Genomic DNA, 19,207 nt, shown 5'->3' on the forward strand with positions numbered 1-19,207 from the left:
TTCCATATAGTCCATTTTAACACGAGGTTTTTTCGAAATTCAAAACAAAAACACAGCTTTCTGAAATTTTGGTTCAAATTTTCCACAAAATTTTGACTTTGAAAACCCGCAAAAATTTTGGAAATCAAAATTTTTAAAAAATTCCGAGTTAAAAATCGGAGAAAACTATTTCACGATAATTTTGATGATAGTAACCATACTCTCTGGTTGTACCATTATTAACTAGAATATGGTAAATTCTATTAAACTTTTACTTCCGTGTACGCCGTTTTTCCTTCGCACGGCAGTATGCTTTCCCGGTGTAATTTGGCAACGCAAATGGGTCGTCTCGGAGGGCGCGAACGAATCTGGGAGTCACCGAGAGCATTGTTGGCCGTCAAAGCTCTCGTTTGTTATCACACCAAACGGCCTCATCTCGCGTCAACACACCTACGAACAGCCCGTCCGCGCACTCCCGCGGCGACCATTCCCGACTCGTCTCTCGTCAGTGTCCTCCCCGCGTTTCGCCAGAAATTTCACACGTCCTCGTGCGTCCCCAGAAACCCTCCTCTCCGCTCGAGATCCCCGCGTTTTTCGGATATTTGTGCGCGCGGGTTCGCAGTTCGGTTCGCTGCAGGCGCCTAAATGAAAAACGGTTGGTTTTCCAAGGTGTCCGAAACGCGAGACCAGGTGATTGGCCCGATTTTCCGGTTGGTCAAGGTTTTGGGCGTCCGGCGCGCCGTGCGGGAACTCCTCTCGCGGCTCGGGGCCTGGGATGTTCTGAGTTTCGGCTCTCTCAACCGTAGTTTCCGGGCCTTGGTGCAGCAGTTGCGGGTGGCGCAGTATCTGCCGGTAAGTTGACACCACATCGATAAGGAAATTGGGGAAATAGACTGTTCGAAATTCCGGAGAAAAATTCGGAGTGGACTTTGCTACAGCGGGCTGATTATTGAAACTGAAAGACAAAGTGATCGACGGAGAAGGCAAAAGGAAGATTGAGCGATCCTGTTGGTTAAAACGGCCGGTTGTTATAGACTATGGGGAAAAATAATGGACTGAAAAGCACTGTCCTCCCTCCCCACAATAGGAGGACAGTGATTTTACGGTAAATAAATATGAAAATGTATAGGGTCCCTCGTGGGTTGCCGTTACTCAGTCTATTACTTACCATTTTTGTTCATAGCAACCACCGGTTTCAACCAAATCAGATCGTTCATTTTCCCTTTGTCTTCTTTGTCTATAGGTTTGTCTGTAGCTTTGTCCATAGCTTTGTCTATGATTTTTAATGATAAGCTCGCAGGCACCAAAGAATTGGAGTGGTGTGACTGGAGTGTGAAATTTGCTCTTCCCGAATGGATTTCACGTCGTCGCATTATAACACTCGTGATGTTTGGCAAATATATTATAACGATGCCTCCAATACGAGCCTGCTGTATCTCTAATTGTGTTTTTTTTTATTTTCTTTTTTTAATTTTTTTTTTATGAAAGACTAACCAAAATATTATGTTGTAATTTTGTATGAAAATATTTCAGTGGTTAAAAAAAATTCTCAGGAAATAAAAGAAAAACTCGTCGCCTACCCTACATAAGGGCGTAAGTACACTCTGAAATGAACCCTGTCTTCCATGTAATTCAATGCTTTTCCGGGCTCGTCTCAATGTGTAGTTACGCCCTTATGTCAGCCAAGCGACGAACTGTGAGAAAGTTGTTTTCTTTTTCTTCAAATAATAAAACACGAGCAGAGATTTGTACAACGAGGCAATCGGAGGAACACATATAGCCATCGATGTACGCTTCAGACTGAAATACATCTGGATTTCACTCATGAATTTCTAATATCGGTATCTACATTGCGGCGCTCGAAAATTCCCGCCCCTGCATAATTTCTTCGAAAAAGATTCAATTAACCTATGTTTTCTCGTGAAATTTTTGGAGAATGTCCTAGGACGATAGAGGAAAACTAGTAAACAATATTCCGGATGAAAAACATTTGCTTTCATTGCGTTAATATGGAATGCGGCAGAATTTTTCAACGTCGCAAATCAAGGTTTGCATTTTTATGGCCACACCATCCATATATTCAGTGGTTGTAATAAACAGCATACCACCCAGAATAATTCGATGTAATGATGCCTGAAGTAAAAAAAAGAAGAAAAAAAGAAAGAAAAAAAGTCTTTTGCAACGAATATAGTAGCCCGAATTTTATCTTTTGAGGAAACCAAAGAAAATGTTCTCCTACAACTGTGAAACTTGCAAGAAAAGCTGCCGTTTTTTCTTAAAAATAAAACATGATTGGAGACATGCAAACATTGCCATCGGATAAACGCATTTTTTGGCTATAGCTATTGGTGTACGGCTCTCCATGTAAAGTGGCCTTAAAATTATCTAAGAGAACTTGAAAACACTGTATTTGAAGGCAGTTTCGAGGCGTCGCGGTACGCTATATCTATCGCACTACTATCGCAGGGATCGGGAAATGTTTTTATTTTGGTAAATGCGTGACTGAAAATGAGGAACGTCAATGGAGTATGAACTCTTAAAATTGTGTATCATGAAAATCAACGGAAAACCTTGATGCTGTGTACTTCACTTCGACGGCGTAAGTCCTCAATCACATATGTCGTTTGCGGTGTCTGAAAATCTTTGCCTCTGTGTTATTTTTTTAAAGGAGAACAAATTGGCTTCATTCCTTGAAGATTTTGCAGCATTTTTTTTGCTCAGAGAAGAAAAATCACGGCAGTTTCAAAGAATTGCCGTTGAATAGTTTTCCGTTCAAAAAATAAAGTATGACAGGAAGTCTGTGACGTCGCAAACCGAGTTATGTGATTGCCGACTTACCTACACCGTTGACTTGCTCTTTCTCGACCCCTATGCAAAGCTTTCTCTTTCTAAAATCCATTTTTAGACATCAGGATGTGTTTTCTTCAATAGTTACATGAAAAGTGTGTGAAACCGTGAGGGGATTTTTTTTCAAGTCATTTGGAACCAGAGTAAGATAACAATACGTAGGGGTCAAATGAGGGTGAGAGAGATAGTTTTATCTCTGTTTGGAACCGAAATTGTCTTGGAGGTACGTCATAGAAAAGTCACTACCGGAAAGTCGGTCATGACGTCACTACCAAACAGCCATTTCTCCATAATCGCACAATCTATGATTCAGGATTCTGTAATTTTGAGCCGGTCTTCTCCCTTTTGAACATTTTTTAGAATGAATAAACGTTGAGACACCAAATCTTGACTATTGTGAACATACATTGTAGTGTGTGACGTCAGAATCGGAGAATGTGTAAAAATCAGCCTATGATGAAAATAAGCGAGACGTTGTTTTTATCTCGTCAGAGTGGAAATACTACGTGGTGAGGACGGACTGACGTCTCCAATAAATGATGCAACGTCATGCGTGATATCGTCTCATGATGCGAACGGCGCATCGTAAAGCAATACGACATTGTATTAATAAATAATAATTTGATTAATATTACGTTTGACGTTTCTCATCGCTTACGACAATGACTTTTATCGTTTCCTGAATTCCGTGTCGTGGAAGTAGGTATGTTTTGGCCTCCAATAATTTCAACTAGTTTGAGACTTTACGCTGGGCCAAGGTCGGACATTTTTGCACGGGACTACTATCAGCTGAGCACGAAGTTGAAGAGATGTCCCTTATAATTCCGGGAAAATTGATTAGTTGGTTCAATCACATGGTCATTGATCAGTTGGGCTGCATTTTGCAATTTGGAACTATAAATTCTGACTCTCCTGGAAAACCACGTATGTGCATGGGGAAACTAATGGCACATACGTTGTTTTTAAACCGGGCTGGAAATTATCGTTCCAAATTGCAAAATGTAATCCAGTTGGTTCAGGAACGATGAGAAATAAAGCATCTTTGTTTCTGTTAAAAATTATCGCTTCAATGGGGTACTGCTACGATAAACATATAATATGAAGATATTATAGTTACGCAGGCATGGGGAAACAAGGAGGGCCGAGGGAGCTAAGCCGCTCCCCCCCCCCCCCCCCCCCAACAACCTGACTTTTCCCCAAAAATTTGAGAGATTTTGCTGAATTAGTGGGCTACATGCCCTCCATATTTGGGATTTTAATGTTTTCAACAAAAACAGCTCAGAATTGCTCCTGCATCGGCTTAATTTTTCAAAATTTTCTCTTGGGAGTGGGAAGAGGCGAAACCTTCTTTGAATCTGGAGGACACGAATAAAAAAGAAAGTTAATGGTTACTAGATTCTTGGTTGTATGTGATCTTCAGGAAATGTAGTAGCCGGTACTAGATTTTTGCTAGCATTATAGTTATGCATCTGACTACGATAACTAGCCGCGTGATTGGGCCCTCTTAGTTTTGCCCATACCTCTCTGTACCCTCCACTGAAAAAAAAGTAGTTAGCGTTGAGAACTAATTTGGTAAGTTCTCGCCAAGTAGAATCAAAATTAGGCTTCAGAACTAATTTATTGTACTGAAGCACCAATCAATTCGCTTCATACGCTGACTTCACTTTACTAGAGCGCGAACCAGAATTGGAAAACAGCACTAGCTGTAAAATTAGCGCTGTGGTAAGACAAATTCACCTTCGGGTCAAACTAATTCGCCCTCAACGCTAACTGCCACATTGTCCGTTACATTTATTTAGTTTCGAAAAAGTGGCGTCGGTACAACAGCCTCAATCGCGTCAGCTCGTGAAAATCAATTAAAATGTGAAATTTCGGGCTCGTTTGACAATGTAAATACTCCCGGTATGATTTATAGTGTCCTCTCTTTCTTGAAAACGCTCGAAAGCAACATAAATAAACCTGTTAAGGTTAGAAATCGTCTGTTCGATTCAAAAAGTAAACAAGCATGATATTCGTTGGAGTCGTCAATCTTCTGTATTAAATTGCGATTAAAGCGTTCCGCGTTCAGTTTATATTTTACGAAAATCTGTGAACTTACTGCTTACTTCTATAGTTCGCGTTCTCCCGTAATTTCAAAAGAATATCTCAAGTGTTCGGACGAGATATGTTTATTCAGTGTGAACATTCGCTACCGTTTCATGTGTGAGTGTGTGTCTCTCTAAAGGATAATTCTGTCTACTTGCACGTACCTATGGGATATTCCTTTCCTCTGTCGTTCATTTGGAACCGGTCAGTTTATTTTTTACCTCTCATCTTTTAAGAAATCTTATTTTCCTGAAAGTATTGTCCAGTTATCATTCGCTAAGCCGTTTTCTCCTCTCTCAGTTTTGAGGTTAGGTTGACCCAACCCTACCGAATGCGAATTAGAGTAGCGGAATTAGTTTCCAGCACTAATAGTGGTTAGTGTACAGAAACCAAAAATCATGTGTGTCCAAATCACACAATTTGAGTTAGTGTATAGAAACCATTTTTAGTCATCTGACGCTAACTCATTTTTTTCAGTGTCCCTGACAACCTTTGATGAGGTACCCCCTCCCCCACATAGTTCTTAGTTCCACTCATGCACGCAGGAATGCAAACAGAGAGAAACGAACCTCAAAAGCTCATGAAAATCAAGACGTACGATTATTATTCTACCACGCTTATTTAGAGTGCAGTAAATCCATGTTTTAGAGTCCTGACTCTTAAAAACGTCGACAAGAAAAAATACTCATGATTCAATCGGATTTTTGCTTAAAACAAGAACCAAGCCTCTTAATTTGAGCGGATTTCCTTTTTATTTAAGCAAAAATCTGATTGAATCAAGAGTATTTTTTCTTGTCAATGTTTTCAAGAGTCTGGACTCTAGATCCAATGTGTTTTTTTCCAGTGTTGAATGAAATAATAAGACACAGTACTTTGAATAAAAACCGAAATTGGAACATTTTTAAGCAAACTATGCATCCCTGTTTGCGATGTTGCAGACTTCCTGTCATGCTTTATTTTCTCTTTGGAAGACTCTGAAATGTAATTTCCTGACAAATTTTCTCGATTTTTCATCTTGATTAGAAGAGTGCTCTGTATTAATTTCAAGCTGTAAAGCTGGCTCGTTTTTCTTGTAAAAAATAAATTAGGACTGGAAATTTTGAAACTCCGCAATGCAGATACGTAGTTTCGTACTTCGGCCATCCATTTGCTTTTCAATGTAAGTTGGAAATCTTCCACTTATACTGCTGACTGAGTTAGGGCCGGTTCTATCACAACTCGTAAAATCTAACCTCTTGCAAAATGAAAAATTTTGACGACATTTTTGAGGATTTTAGCTCCTGTATGAAAAACGCCGTATGAACATTCGAGAGTTGCCAAACGTCTCCGGATAAAACGTGAATTTCTGTGAAAAGTTATACATAGTTTTCCTCCAATTTTTTTAGATATGTTAGATCAAATTGCAAACGAAATTGTCCGGATACACTGAAAAAAAAACTCCGACCGTGGGAGCCGCAATTACGAGCTATACAGACATACCGTCCGTTCCGGGCTCAAATGGCGAAAATTCCGGCTGCTGGAGCCGTAGCTTCGGCCTCTGAACTCGGAGCAATCGAAGCTACGCCTCCAGCAGCCGGAATTTTCGGCCTTTGAGCCCGGAATGGACGGTACGTCTATATAGCCCGTAATTGCGGCTCCCACGGCCGGAGTTTTTTTTTTCAGTGTAGTATTCAAAATTTTCCCGGTAAATTCGGTTTTCATTGAAAGAGCCCTGGCGACGTTTGAAGACTCATACGGGGTTTTTCCTTAGCACGGCAGTATTCGATTGAACTTCCGCTGCGTCGCGCGACGTCGCGTCGGTGACCGTGCCGCTTGAACCCCTGACCTCGGTCTCGAGGAGCAGGTGTAGGCCTCACTCGTCGATAACGGAGCCGAACTTTCTTCGCGTCTTTCACTCTCGTTACGTTGCGTTTACGTTCCATCTCCACCTCGCACGATGACATAACTCCGACTCACAATCAGCCTCGAGAGATAGGAGTCCGCGGGATGAATCAGCGACATTTCGTCGTTCCATTGACCCATTTGCGTCGCGCCGACTGATCCACTGACCGTGACTCCAAGCCAACCGATAGACACCGGCAACGCGTTGTTCGACGCTGGATTTTGTCCGAAACCACGTGGGGCGAGTAGCGAGTACTGCCGATGTCATAATGGTCGCGCTGAGGCCGGATTTTGACGGCTCTTTCACATGGAGTCGGAGTGTAACATCCATCGATGAGACCAAACCGCACCAACGGTCAATGTAATGGCCTGGTTACACGATCAAATTCCCGTCAAATTCCGATCAAATGGTGACTGGTGCGCACCATCTACCAACAAATTTCTGCGGCCTGCAAAAATTTGATGGTAGATGATGCAGCTGTGGGGCTCATCCTTCATCTGATTTCCACACAACCGTGCTTATTTCATGCTTATTTCAATCGACACGCTGTTTTAATTAATATTACTCATCAATCTAGATAACTCTCGACCGCCATCTTGGTCATCATTTGGATCGGAATTCGACGGGAATTTGATCGTGTAACCAGGCCATAATGCACTAAGCCGAACTCCAGTGCAGCCGAGACTAGCCCTAGGTATATAGGGTGTCCGGAAGTTGACGTACTCAACTTTCAGGATCGATTTTTCGGCTCAAAATATGACTTTTTTCTCGTACACACATATGCCCGTAAACGCTTCATGAGTGAGCTGTGCGCATCCTTTGCTATGCGATATGCTTTCTTAAAGTCCTTGCAGTAAGAATTGCCTACCCAACAAGGAGTTTCGAAAATCTGGAACTTTTTCAAAGCTCTGTTTCGTCGAAATGACGCGTTTCTGGGAAATTTTGTGAAGAACCGTCTCCACTTGATTTTTCGCACTCTTTCACGTGCCGTAATCCGTTTTTCTGAATATCATCTATACCAAAAAAGTTATCGCGATTTTAAAATTCGGGAACGCTCGTAACTTCATTTTCCGAGGACGCGCGTCCTTGAAAATATGAAAGATGAAAAGTACGCTAAAAAATACCCCCTCGACACAAAGTATCAGCCACTTACGACCGATGATTTTTAAAACTTTTACATCAATTTGAAAGGAGAAAAAAGCAACTTTGGAAGTGCATAGCTCACTCATGCATGAAGAGCTTTCAGGCATGCGTGTATAGGAAAAATAGTTATATTTTGAGCCGAAAAACCGATCCTGAAAGTTAAGCAAGTTAACTTCCGGACATCCTCCATTTTTTGTCTTCTTTGTCTATCGCTATGCCCATTAATCCCGATAATCAGCTCGCTGGTTACATACGGCCCGTTTTCCCAGAGAAAATCGCATTTTCCTGCTTCCGCTGAGACCGGCGGAAATCCAGCAAGGGGAATCCGTCGGTGCAGAGGGACACATCACATTGTTTCCTTCGAACTGGGCTGCGGGGGGGGGGGGGGGGGGACAAAGGAGACCAATTTGGAGGCCTATGCTGCCGTGCTAAGGAAGAACGCCGTATGAACATTCGGGGGTTGCCAAATTTCCCTCGATAAAATATGTATTTTTGACGATATTTATGCACATTTTTCTTTTAAATTTTCAGATATTTTGGATGAAATTGCGTACAAAATAGTCTGAAAATATTGGAAAAAAATATTCACAATTGGACCGCGTTAAACAGAATGAAACCAAGCCACATCAGCTATTGCCAAATTTAACAGGGAAATTACATTTTTTACGAAAAAACGCCTGTGCAGATTCCTTTGCAAATTTTAAGGAATTTGCTTTGTATTATGGAAAAAATTCACTGAGATTTGCACAGAAATCCGCACAACCGTTTTCATGTAAAAAATTAAATCGCCCGATTAAATTTTTCAATAGCTGATGTGGCTTGGTTTCTTTCTGTTTAACGCGGTCCAATTTTCCCAGTAAATTCAGTTTTTATCGAAGGAAATTCGGCAACGCCTGAAGGTTCATACGGCGTTTTTCCTTAGCACGGCAGTATGTTTGACGCTTTTGGAGGCGCAGTCGCACCGGGAGGGGGGTGGTGCGCGGGGCGAGGCCAGTCAAATAAACACTCAAGCGCGATATGCGCGACATGGGACTCGGACACGGCGACACGGCGAGCATCCAAGGTTCCGAATGTTTGCTCTGCCGGGGTTCGCGGGAGGAGGCGAGCCCGTTCACGGCTCCGCATCAATGGATGTGACAACTTTACCGACGGACGCTCTTCCAGGAACCACGTCCGGTGGAACCACGCAGAATCTTCGGGCGGTTCGAAAAATACCCGGTGCGGAATCGTGGGTCAGTTTATCTACAGATCGAGAGTATAAACCGAAAAAGATGGTGGTGGTGATATGAACCCTTCAATGGTGCAGCCAGGGGTAGGATGTCCAGGAGTCTAGACTCCTCCGGTTGCAAATAAAATTTTCCCCCAAAACGTTATTTTTCATGATTTTCAAAAGAAAATTACGCTCTTCCAGGAACCACGTCCGGTGGAACCACGCAGAATCTTCGGGCGGTTCGAAAAATACACGGTGCGGAATCGTGGTCAGTTTACCTTCACATCGAGAGTATAAACCAAGAATGATGGTGGTGGTGATATGAACCCTTCAATGGTGCAGCCAGGGGTAGGATGTCCAGGAGTCTAGACTCCTCCGGTTGCAAATAAAATTTTCCCCCAAAACGTTATTTTTCATGATTTTCAAAAGAAAATTACACTCTTCCAGGAACCACGTCCGGTGGAACCACGCAGAATCTTCGGGCGGTTCGAAAAATACACGGTGCGGAATCGTAGTCAGTTTACCTTCACATCGAGAGTATAAACCAAGAATGATGGTGGTGGTGATATGAACCCTTCAATGGTGCAGCCAGGGGTAGGATGTCCAGGAGTCTAGACTCCTCCGGTTGCAAATAAAATTTTCCCCCAAAACGTTATTTTTCATGATTTTCAAAAGAAAATTACGCTCTTCCAGGAACCACGTCCGGTGGAACCACGCAGAATCTTCGGGCGGTTCGAAAAATACACGGTGCGGAATCGTGGTCAGTTTACCTTCACATCGAGAGTATAAACCAAGAATGATGGTGGTGGTGATATGAACCCTTCAATGGTGCAGCCAGGGGTAGGATGTCCAGGAGTCTAGACTCCTCCGGTTGCAAATAAAATTTTCCCCCAAAAACGTTATTTTTCATGATTTTCAAGAGAATTTCACCCGGTGCGGAACCGTGGGTCAGTTTACCTACACATCGAGAGTATAAACCAAAAATGATGGTGGTGGTGATATGAACCCTTCAATGGTGTAGCCAGGGGAAGGATGTCCAGGAATCTAGATTCTCCCGGATGCAAATAGAATTTCCCCCAAAAATGTTATTTTTCATGATTTTCAAAAGAAAATTACGCTCTTCCAGGAACCACGTCCGGTGGAACCACGCAGAATCTTCGGGCGGTTCGAAAAATACCCGGTGCGGAATCGTGGGTCAGTTTACCTTCACATCGAGAGTATAAACCAAGAATGATGGTGGTGATGATATGAACCCAGGGGTAGGATGTCCAGGAGTCTAGACTCCCCCGGATGCAAAGGAAAATTTCCACCAAAAACGTTATTTTTCATGATTTTCAAAAGAAAATTACGCTCTAGCAGGTAATTTTTGCCTTCGGACTCTCTGGCTACGCCACTGAGATTCTTTCTGCCGTGCCAAAGAACACCGTATGAGCTTTCAGATGTTGCCGGATTTTTTTGCGATGAAATATGAAACATCAGGGATATTTGAGAATTGTGGTGATATGAACTGAACCCTTCAATGGTGAAGCCAGGGGTAGAATGTCCCGGAGTCTAGACTCCCCCGGATGCAAATAAAGTTTCCCCCAGAAACGTTATTTTTCATGATTTTTAAAAGAAAATAACTCTCTAGCAGGTAGTTTTTGCCCTCGGACTCACTGTCTACGCCGCTGGGATTCTCTCTGTCGTGCGAAAGAACACCGTATGACCTTTCAGATGTTGCCGAATTTCCTACGATAAAATATGAAACTTCAGGGGTATTTGAGAATTGAAAAGAGTATAAACCAAAAATGGTGGTTGTGGTGATATGAACCCTTCAATGTTGTAGCCAGGGGCAGGATGGCCATGAGAATACTTCCCCGGGTGCAAAGAAAATTTTCCCTCCCAAAACGTTATTTTTCATGATTTTCAAAAGAAAATTACGCTCTGGCAGGTAGTTTTTGCTTTCAGACTCACTGTCTACGCCGCTGGGATTCTCTCTGTCGTGCCAAAGAACATCGTATGAGCTTTCAGATGTTGCCGAATTCCCTGCGATAAAATATGAAACTTCAGGGGTATTTGAGAATACTCTTTTTCGAGTTTTTCAGAGAATTTCATTCGAGATTAGATATAAATTGTCGGAAAATTTCAAAGTAAAAAATTCATAGTTCTTCTTCAAAATGAACCAAACGTATACCAGTGCAGGAAATTTGGCAACTCTTGAATGTTCATACGGCTTTCTTAAGTAAAGTCCTGTTTCTAAAGTAAAATCTGACTGACATGGCGGAAGCTGTTCGATGAGATTGAATGTGTTTTCGTTTTCAGATCTTGCGGAATGGAGCTGTTGGGGATTAAGTTCGCGCCACTGTTCGTGCCGATGGAGCGGCGGCTGCAGACCCTGGCGGCGGCCGCGTGGTTCATCCTCTTCGTCTTCGGCGGTTTCGTCGGATGGATCCTCGTCTACCACGTCCTCTTCACCCGATTCTACCCCCTCGCCATTCTCTACCTCCTCTGGATGGCTTACGACCAAAAGGTCTACATTCACGGCGGACGCAGGTAACCCCATCACTCTTTCTTCCGGAAAAAACTTACATACAATTTTATTGATTTTGGATGCTAAGCGTTAACCGAAATCGTGAATTTGGGTAAAATGTTTGGTTGACGCTTAACATCCGTCACTACAGCGGTGGATGACGTCATAAACCGAGTTTTTCAAGGCGCAATATCTCGGTTAACATTGAATGTAAAAAGTTGCCGTTTAGCTGATTCACAAGAACCAAACATCAAAACACACTTCTGCGGCCAGCAAAATTGACCCTTCAGCCCGAGTCAAAGTTCAACTCAATTTTTCCAAAATTCGAATGGGTCAGTTCAGATGGTCTCAGAATCGCGTTTTGATGCTTGATTCTCGTAGATCAGCTAAAAATATTAAAATCTGGCCAAACAGCAACTTCCTACGTTCAATATTAACCGAGATATTGAACTTTGAAAAATTCGGTTTATGACGTTGTCATCTACCGCGGTAATGACACCTCTGGTTTCTTTCACCTTACTTTCGTCCGAGTTTTGCGATGAGTAGCTAATGCAAATGTGTGTCTCATTGACTGATTAAGCCAAGGTGGAAGAAACCAAGGGTGTCACTATACCGCTGTGGATGACGTCAAAAACCGAATTATCGAAGCGATATATCTCGGTTAATATAGAAAGTAGAAAGTTGCTGTCAGGACAGATCTTATTAGTTTCATGTAATCTGCAAGAATGGAGATGTTGCATGTGTGAGGAATTTGCGATTTGACCGTTGATTCCTATGTAAAAGTTCGCGAGAAACACGATGGTGCCTCGAGTTTTCTCTGAAATCGACTCCCAAGCTCAAAAAAAGCTCTTAAGTTGAGCCCAAAATGGAGGGGGTATCCCACCCTACCCTGAGAGTCCACCTCTACATCAAAATAAACTCTCAATGCAAAGATAGGGAGCAAATACATTAGCAGGGTTGCCGTGTTTTCAGTTTTGGAGTCCCCAAATAAAGTGGCAACCCTGCTAATGTATTTGCTCTCTATCTATGTATGGAGAGTTTGTTTTGATGTAGAGGTGGACTCTCAGGGTAGGGTGGGATATCCCCGCCATTTTGGCTTTTTCTGAGCTTGGGATATGATTTCAGAGAAAACCAGTGGCACCATCGTGTTTCTCGCGAACTTTTACATAAGAATCAATGGTCAAATCGCAAATCCCTCACACATGCAACATCTCCATTAAGCCGCATTAAAACACGATTCTATGACCAGCGCAACTGACCAATTGGTGCGTCTCTGTCTTACTCGGTCCACTTGATCTACCGTTCTGTGGGAGGAACGCCACCAAACATCTAACACCAAAACGCGCGGACCATCCCACGATGGAGGTGTTTGCACTTGGGTCGACGTGGAACGGTATTCGGAGTGGCTGAGACCTTCCTCTTGTTAGTAGGCCACTCCGTTCATCACCCAGGCTGGGCGCATTGTCAAAGTCACCGTCGCAGCATCCATCACTGTCGCTAATACACCCCCCTCCCCTCCGCTCCCCCTAGCCTAGATGCAGCACCGCTGTGCTAAGTAAAAATGACGTATGCTCATTTGAACGTTGCCGAAATTGAAGAAAAATATTTTGACCTCTACTATTTCTGTTAAACGTTTACCACGAAGAATCGATTCTGTCCTCGAACAAATCTCCTACTTTTCTACTGAGCGTTGAAGTTTCCAAGGCAACGGATCCTCACGATATCCACGATAATCAGGAGCCGTTCAAGTATGTTGTATATCACTCACAAGTTTTCCAGTGGCTTCGTATGTTCTGGCCACAACTTCGGCAACGAACAAAAGTTGAGTATACAGCTTTTTTAGGATTAAAGACACAGATTTTAACATGACCTCATAACCAGAGTGCTCGTTTCCGTAAAAACGGAAATACTCAATGAGTATGTCTGATTTTACAGAAACATGCATCATTGCTGTAACGTCATGTCTAAATCTTTGTCTTTAATCTTAGAATAGTTTGAAACTCAACTTTCGTTCGTTGCCGAGGCTGTGCTCAGAACATACAATGCTAATGGAGAACTTGTGAGTAGGTAATATACGCTACACTTGAGCGGCTCCTGATTGTCGTAGCTAGTCATGGGGATCCGTTGTCTTGGAAACTTCAACGCAGAGTAGAGAAGTAGAAAATTTGTTTGCAGAGAGAATCGATTCTTTATAGTAAACGTTCACAGAAATAGTAGAGGATAATGAAAGCTGTATTGATGATGGAGGCTGATTGTGAGGATTTCTTGGCTTGGAGACTACAACGCGCGCAGAGTAGAAAAGTAGGAAAGCTGTTTTTACAGGGATGTAGGTGGAAGATGAGGGTCCAGGGAACTACATACCCGGAAAATTTTCCGCAGAAAACGACATTTCACGTGATTTTTAGACATTTTTAACCCTGAAACATCTGCCCCTCCTCAAAATGATAAACCCCTCCAGTGGCATGGCGTGCTTTACGATACATCGATTGATCTGTCATTTAATCCTACGGAAAAGAATCAATAAACAGGGGGTCCGAAACGAACACCTTAGTGATCGATTCTTTACTATAGCTTTAAATGATAAAATTTCGATAATCGATCATTCACGCCTCCCCAATGAATCCCTCCCCTCCCCCAAAATTTCTGGCTACGTCCATCATTTTTTCTCTAAAAAATGAATATTTTACCCGAAGAAAAAAGGCAACATTCGAATGCTTTTAAGACGTTTTTGCAGCTTAGCGCAGGCGAGCTTAGCGCAGGCGAGCTAAGCGCCGCTGCGAGGAATAATCTTCCATAATGACTCCCGTGGACGAGCCACTAGCAACGCCTTTTTTTCTGGAATCGAGCACTAATTGAGCGATAATTCGACTCCTGGTTAGGGATTTCAAAACGACGCGAGCTTCGGCGCTTCGTCCGCCCCCGGTCGGAACTATTGCGTCACCGCCTCGTTCGTTGGTGAGGATGTGCGAGTTTCGGGACTTTCGCACCTCTGGACGCCTCTCTGCCGTGATAGCGAGGAGAACAGTAAGTGTCAAATTTTCGAAATCGAGTTTCCTTCAAAAATCGTCCAATCTCTTCGAGATGAAAATAATAACTGAAGTAGCTAAACCAGCTTTTCGTATACACGGTGTCCCAGGATTAAATACGAATATTGAAGGAGTCGATTCTTTCGGTCAAAAAAGACGTTCTTGTGGTATAATTTTTTTTCCAAATACGCTTTCCCTGGGCGCCACGACTCTCCAAAATTGGAGGGAAAAAATCGTCTTTTCAACACTGCGGCAATGTTAATTAACCAATATTAAAGAAAAATTGGTTACTGGAAGTAATTTTTAGCGTTCTTTTCATTCTTGACCTCCAGAAAGGTAAAACTCACTTTGAGGGAGGTTTAGGGGGGTGCCGAACCTAAAAGTGGTCAAAAACAATGTTTCTAGCAACAAAAATTGATTTTTGACGGCATCACAAGATTTAACGTAGAAAAATATTGAGAAAAAGTCTCCTGCGTTTTTTCGCTATAACTCATTGTTTTCGAGATAATAGGGACTAATAGGGAATAATAGGAGCTGATAATAGGGGGATACTGGGGCCCCCACGAAAAAAGCGTTTTTCGAAAAAAAAGATATACCACAAAAAAGTCTTCTTTTGACCCAAAGAATCGACTCTTTCAATATTCGTACTTAATTCTGGGACACCCTGTATAGCTATCAACTATAGATATATCTTCTGCATGCTTTTGTGGTTGCGTTTGGGACACTCATCAAACATATGTTCAGAAGAGAAATCGACAGAAGAGGGCGGCATTTCACTTGAAATCTCTGTTTTCACTAGCTCTCTGGAGAAGTACTCGTAATATCACTCACTGCTGTGTTTTGTTTTTTGTAATTACGCCTTTTTTTGTGCACTTACAGCTTTCTCATAAGTCTCGTTTTCATTAAGATTAATTTAACTGTAGATTGTAGCTATAGCTGTAGCTTTTAAGATATGTGCTAAAATCCCTAGTAAAAATTGACGATAGGAGCTGCGTTTCAAAATACCATAGGAGTTCTTAAAGCCGACTAAAGAAGGCTATTGAAAATCATATAGCTGGCTGTAGAAAGCGAAGCAAATCATAAAGCCGGGCTATACGAAGCTATACAAAATTATACAGTCGGGCAATAGTTCCTATCGTCGGACTTTACACTTAATCGCCATTGGCTACAAAAGGCTATAAGGAATTGTGTAGAAATTCGTGTGCTTTGGAAATCATTAAGTTTGATATGGAACTACCTTAATAACACACGTTACATTTTCCTTTAAAACATATTTTTTTCATCAATTAAAATGAGAATAATCCATACAGAGTGTGCAAACATTTCAAAATCATGAGTTGAAAAACGCTGACTCCGCGAGATTAAATGTTAGAGCCTAACACAAAGCGGAGCGGCGACGCACTAGCGCCTACAAACCTAACAGGGATACTTCACGCATTGCGCAATGCGTGAAGTATCCCTGTTAGGTTTGTAGGCGCCAATGCGCGTTTCGCGCTCTCTGCCCGCCCGCCGCGCCGCAGCGTACCACGGCGTCTGAAGCAACTATTTCACACCAGAGGTATTGCACAGTATCATAAGAAATTGAAGGCGCTACAACATAATAAGAATGACAGGCATTCTTCAAAAGTACGGAGCTTTCCTAGCAAAATAAATCAAGATACTACGGCACAAAAAGAGAGCGGTATAGTCCAAAAACTAACTTAGTCCTAGTATCCGTATTTAGTAACGTTTAGCATAAACTTTATCGTCTGGCTGTTGCTTAGTCGCCATCGGCTATAAAAGGCTATAAAAAATTGTACAGCCGGCTACAGAAGCTATTGGAAATCTTACAGCCGGCTTTAGGTCTCCGCCAATTTTTACCAGGGATAGCATAATTCATCATACTTTTATAAAAACGAGACATATGAGAAAGCCGCAATTGCACAAAAAGTGACGTAGTTTCATGCGAAACAGCAGTGAGGGACATTATTCCTCCAGAGAGGCAATAAAAACAGTGCTTTCAAGTAAAAAGCCGTCCTCTTTCACCAATTTCTAACCTGAAAACGTGTTTGTTATGTGTCCAAAACGGAACCATGAGAGCATGCAGAAGATAGCACTTATGGCTGTCTTGCGTAACACTAGCCTGACATGAAAATTAATAATATACCCTTCTGATGTAATTGAGATAAAATTGGTCGATTTTTGATCATTCAATTAAACGATTTCACGGAGTCTCTCGCATAATTGGTGGCGATTTTACAAGAAACGGAGGCTTCTTCCAATAAAATTTTCCGCTCAGACGCTTCTGAGCCCATTTTATCAGGACTTCTCGTTTTGCACTTACGGCTCTCCTTCGCTATCACGGCAGCTCTGTTGCGACGGTTAAAAACCACAGATTTGCGATCGATTTCCACAGGAGTTATGAGGTTTTCGCTATCAGCGTTGGTTCTCGAGATGAGACTCATCGTCGCTCCTCTGACGAAAGGGTATATATTTCAATTTCTGCAACGTGAACCCTGTTTTACAAATGAATTCATGCTTTCTGAGGCTCATGCGGAAATCGAGATACGCCCTAACGCCAGAGAAGAGACGTCATATGCCCCCCTCTTTCCGTTCGCCCGAAAAAAAAAGGAACACAGAGAAAAAAAACTTCGAGCGAGGAACCCGAAGTTGAACCCATGTGGATCTCTGGAGTTTTTGGATCCCGTATCTAAAAACTTGAGGTCCAGCTGCCGAAGTTCGGGTCAGACATCTGAAGCACTTCGATATATACCGAAGGGTTCGGGTCACACATCTGAAGTACTCCGGTACATACCGAAGTGCCTCGATGTCTGTCCCGAACTTCGGCAGCTCGACCTCAAGTTTTCGGATGCGTGATCAGAAAACTTCAGAGATCCATATGACGTCAACTTCGGGTCCCATGCACGAAGTTTATTTCTCCGCGAAGAGAGAAAAAGGGAAGGAACGGAGGAGAGAAGAAGGAGAGACACATATTTGTTCATTATTCATGACCAAATTGACTCGAACTGCATATTAACTGCTTTAAAATTTCGATTATTTTCTGGAAGAAGCTCCCCATACCTCCTCTCCGTCCCCCCCCCCCCTCCCCGTTGAAAGTGTCTGAATCCATCTATGAGTCTAAATTCATTTTTTGGGTTTCTCCGATGCCTGATACAGCCTCTCGCCATCAAATAAACCTAAGTTTGTCTAGGAACAGTGCTCCCATTTCATGTTCATCAAAAGTTCCGGGACTCGGAACTTTTTTGTACTAATTTCTCCCACTCAATGAACGTCAAAAGTTCCGGGATTCTTCTTGGATTTTTTCCAAAGTTCCGAAAAAAAGCAAAAGATCCGGAACATTTCGGGACTTTCATAAGTTCCGGGAAAAATTCAGGAAAATCTCAAAAGTTCCGGAATTCGGTACTCCTTCCGGCAGCGCTGCCTGAGAAGATGTTACAGGTTTGCCTGACCTAGATTTTGCTTCGCAGGGCTCCAAGTAACGAGAGGACTCTGTTTTTATGACTCATAAAGAAAAAAAGGAGGTGTTTGCATTTCGGGCAACTTGGATTTTTTTCATGACTTAGGTCGGTACAGCGACTTTTATCATCAATTTTCTCGGAAATGGTGTAATTTATGGAAAAAAGTCATTCCATAAAAAGTGCATGAAATTATATCATGAGTCGATTTAAGCAAAAAAATGGGACATTATGGTTCGTTTTTCATACTTCGAATTCCGGATTTCGCTGGCCAGGTTGTACCGACCTACGTCACAGGGTAAACAAACATCAAGATGCAAACACCTGCTTTTGGCGCGTATACGTAGTATACCGCCTTTGCGATCGTTTCGAACCCTGCTCGATACAATAACCGAGTCCCTTAGTTCCTTACCGAAAAGTGACTACCGCGAACTTTTGAGATTTTCCAAAGCGTGTAAAAAGTTTATTTATCCATCAATAATTATGATTTAAAGTTGTTTCTCATTCTGGGGGTCGCTAGTTTATGTGCAGTGAATACCAAGAGTCTACGTTACTTGGTTTTTTTAAAAAAAGCCTAAGAATGCGACGCGCTGATTTAAAATATGCATATATAAGCAGAATCAAGCGAATTGATTCGAGGATGGCTGAGCAGGTCGGCACTCTCGGAATGAGAATCTAACTCCTCCGTTTTGTTCAAAACGTTGCTTTGACAGATCTGTAACCTCGGTTATACTTTTCAAAAGTTGGTACCCGTGCTCTGAAAAACCCAAATAAGCCAAGTTCGTGTAACTATGGTGTCATTGCCTCGACCGGGCTGTGCTGTGTTGCCAATTGTTGGAGGATAGGTTACTTGCCCGGTGGTGGCTACCGCCACTCATGATAGTGCAATCTGTGTAAGTGCAATCTGTGATGAGCCTCGAGACTCATTAGACCATTAGCTAAACGTGGCTCATACAGGAATCCACTTACCCCTCTCTTCCTCACGCTCCTGATCACTGCGTCGGCGGCGTCTCGACGAACAGTAGCTAATGACGGTCGCCAAGCGAGGCCGGGATCCTCAGCCCCTCGCCC

The 19,207-nt window shown here is 42.6% G+C and overlaps 1 protein-coding gene across 1 annotated transcript in view; it reads left to right on the forward strand.

Moving 5' to 3' along the window:
- The first annotated feature begins 404 nt into the window (after positions 1–404).
- LOC109038694 (2-acylglycerol O-acyltransferase 2-A) overlaps positions 405–19,207 on the forward strand; it is a 33,694-nt gene continuing 14,891 nt past the window's right edge. Inside the window, exons 1-2 of the mRNA XM_072301357.1 lie at positions 405–831; positions 11,448–11,678. Coding sequence (XP_072157458.1) covers positions 11,458–11,678 — 221 coding nt within the window. The 5' untranslated portion in view covers positions 405–831; positions 11,448–11,457. The remainder of the gene's footprint in view (positions 832–11,447; positions 11,679–19,207) is intronic.

This window comes from Bemisia tabaci, chromosome 6, assembly GCF_918797505.1.
Source record: "Bemisia tabaci chromosome 6, PGI_BMITA_v3".
NCBI lineage: Eukaryota > Metazoa > Arthropoda > Insecta > Hemiptera > Aleyrodidae > Bemisia > Bemisia tabaci.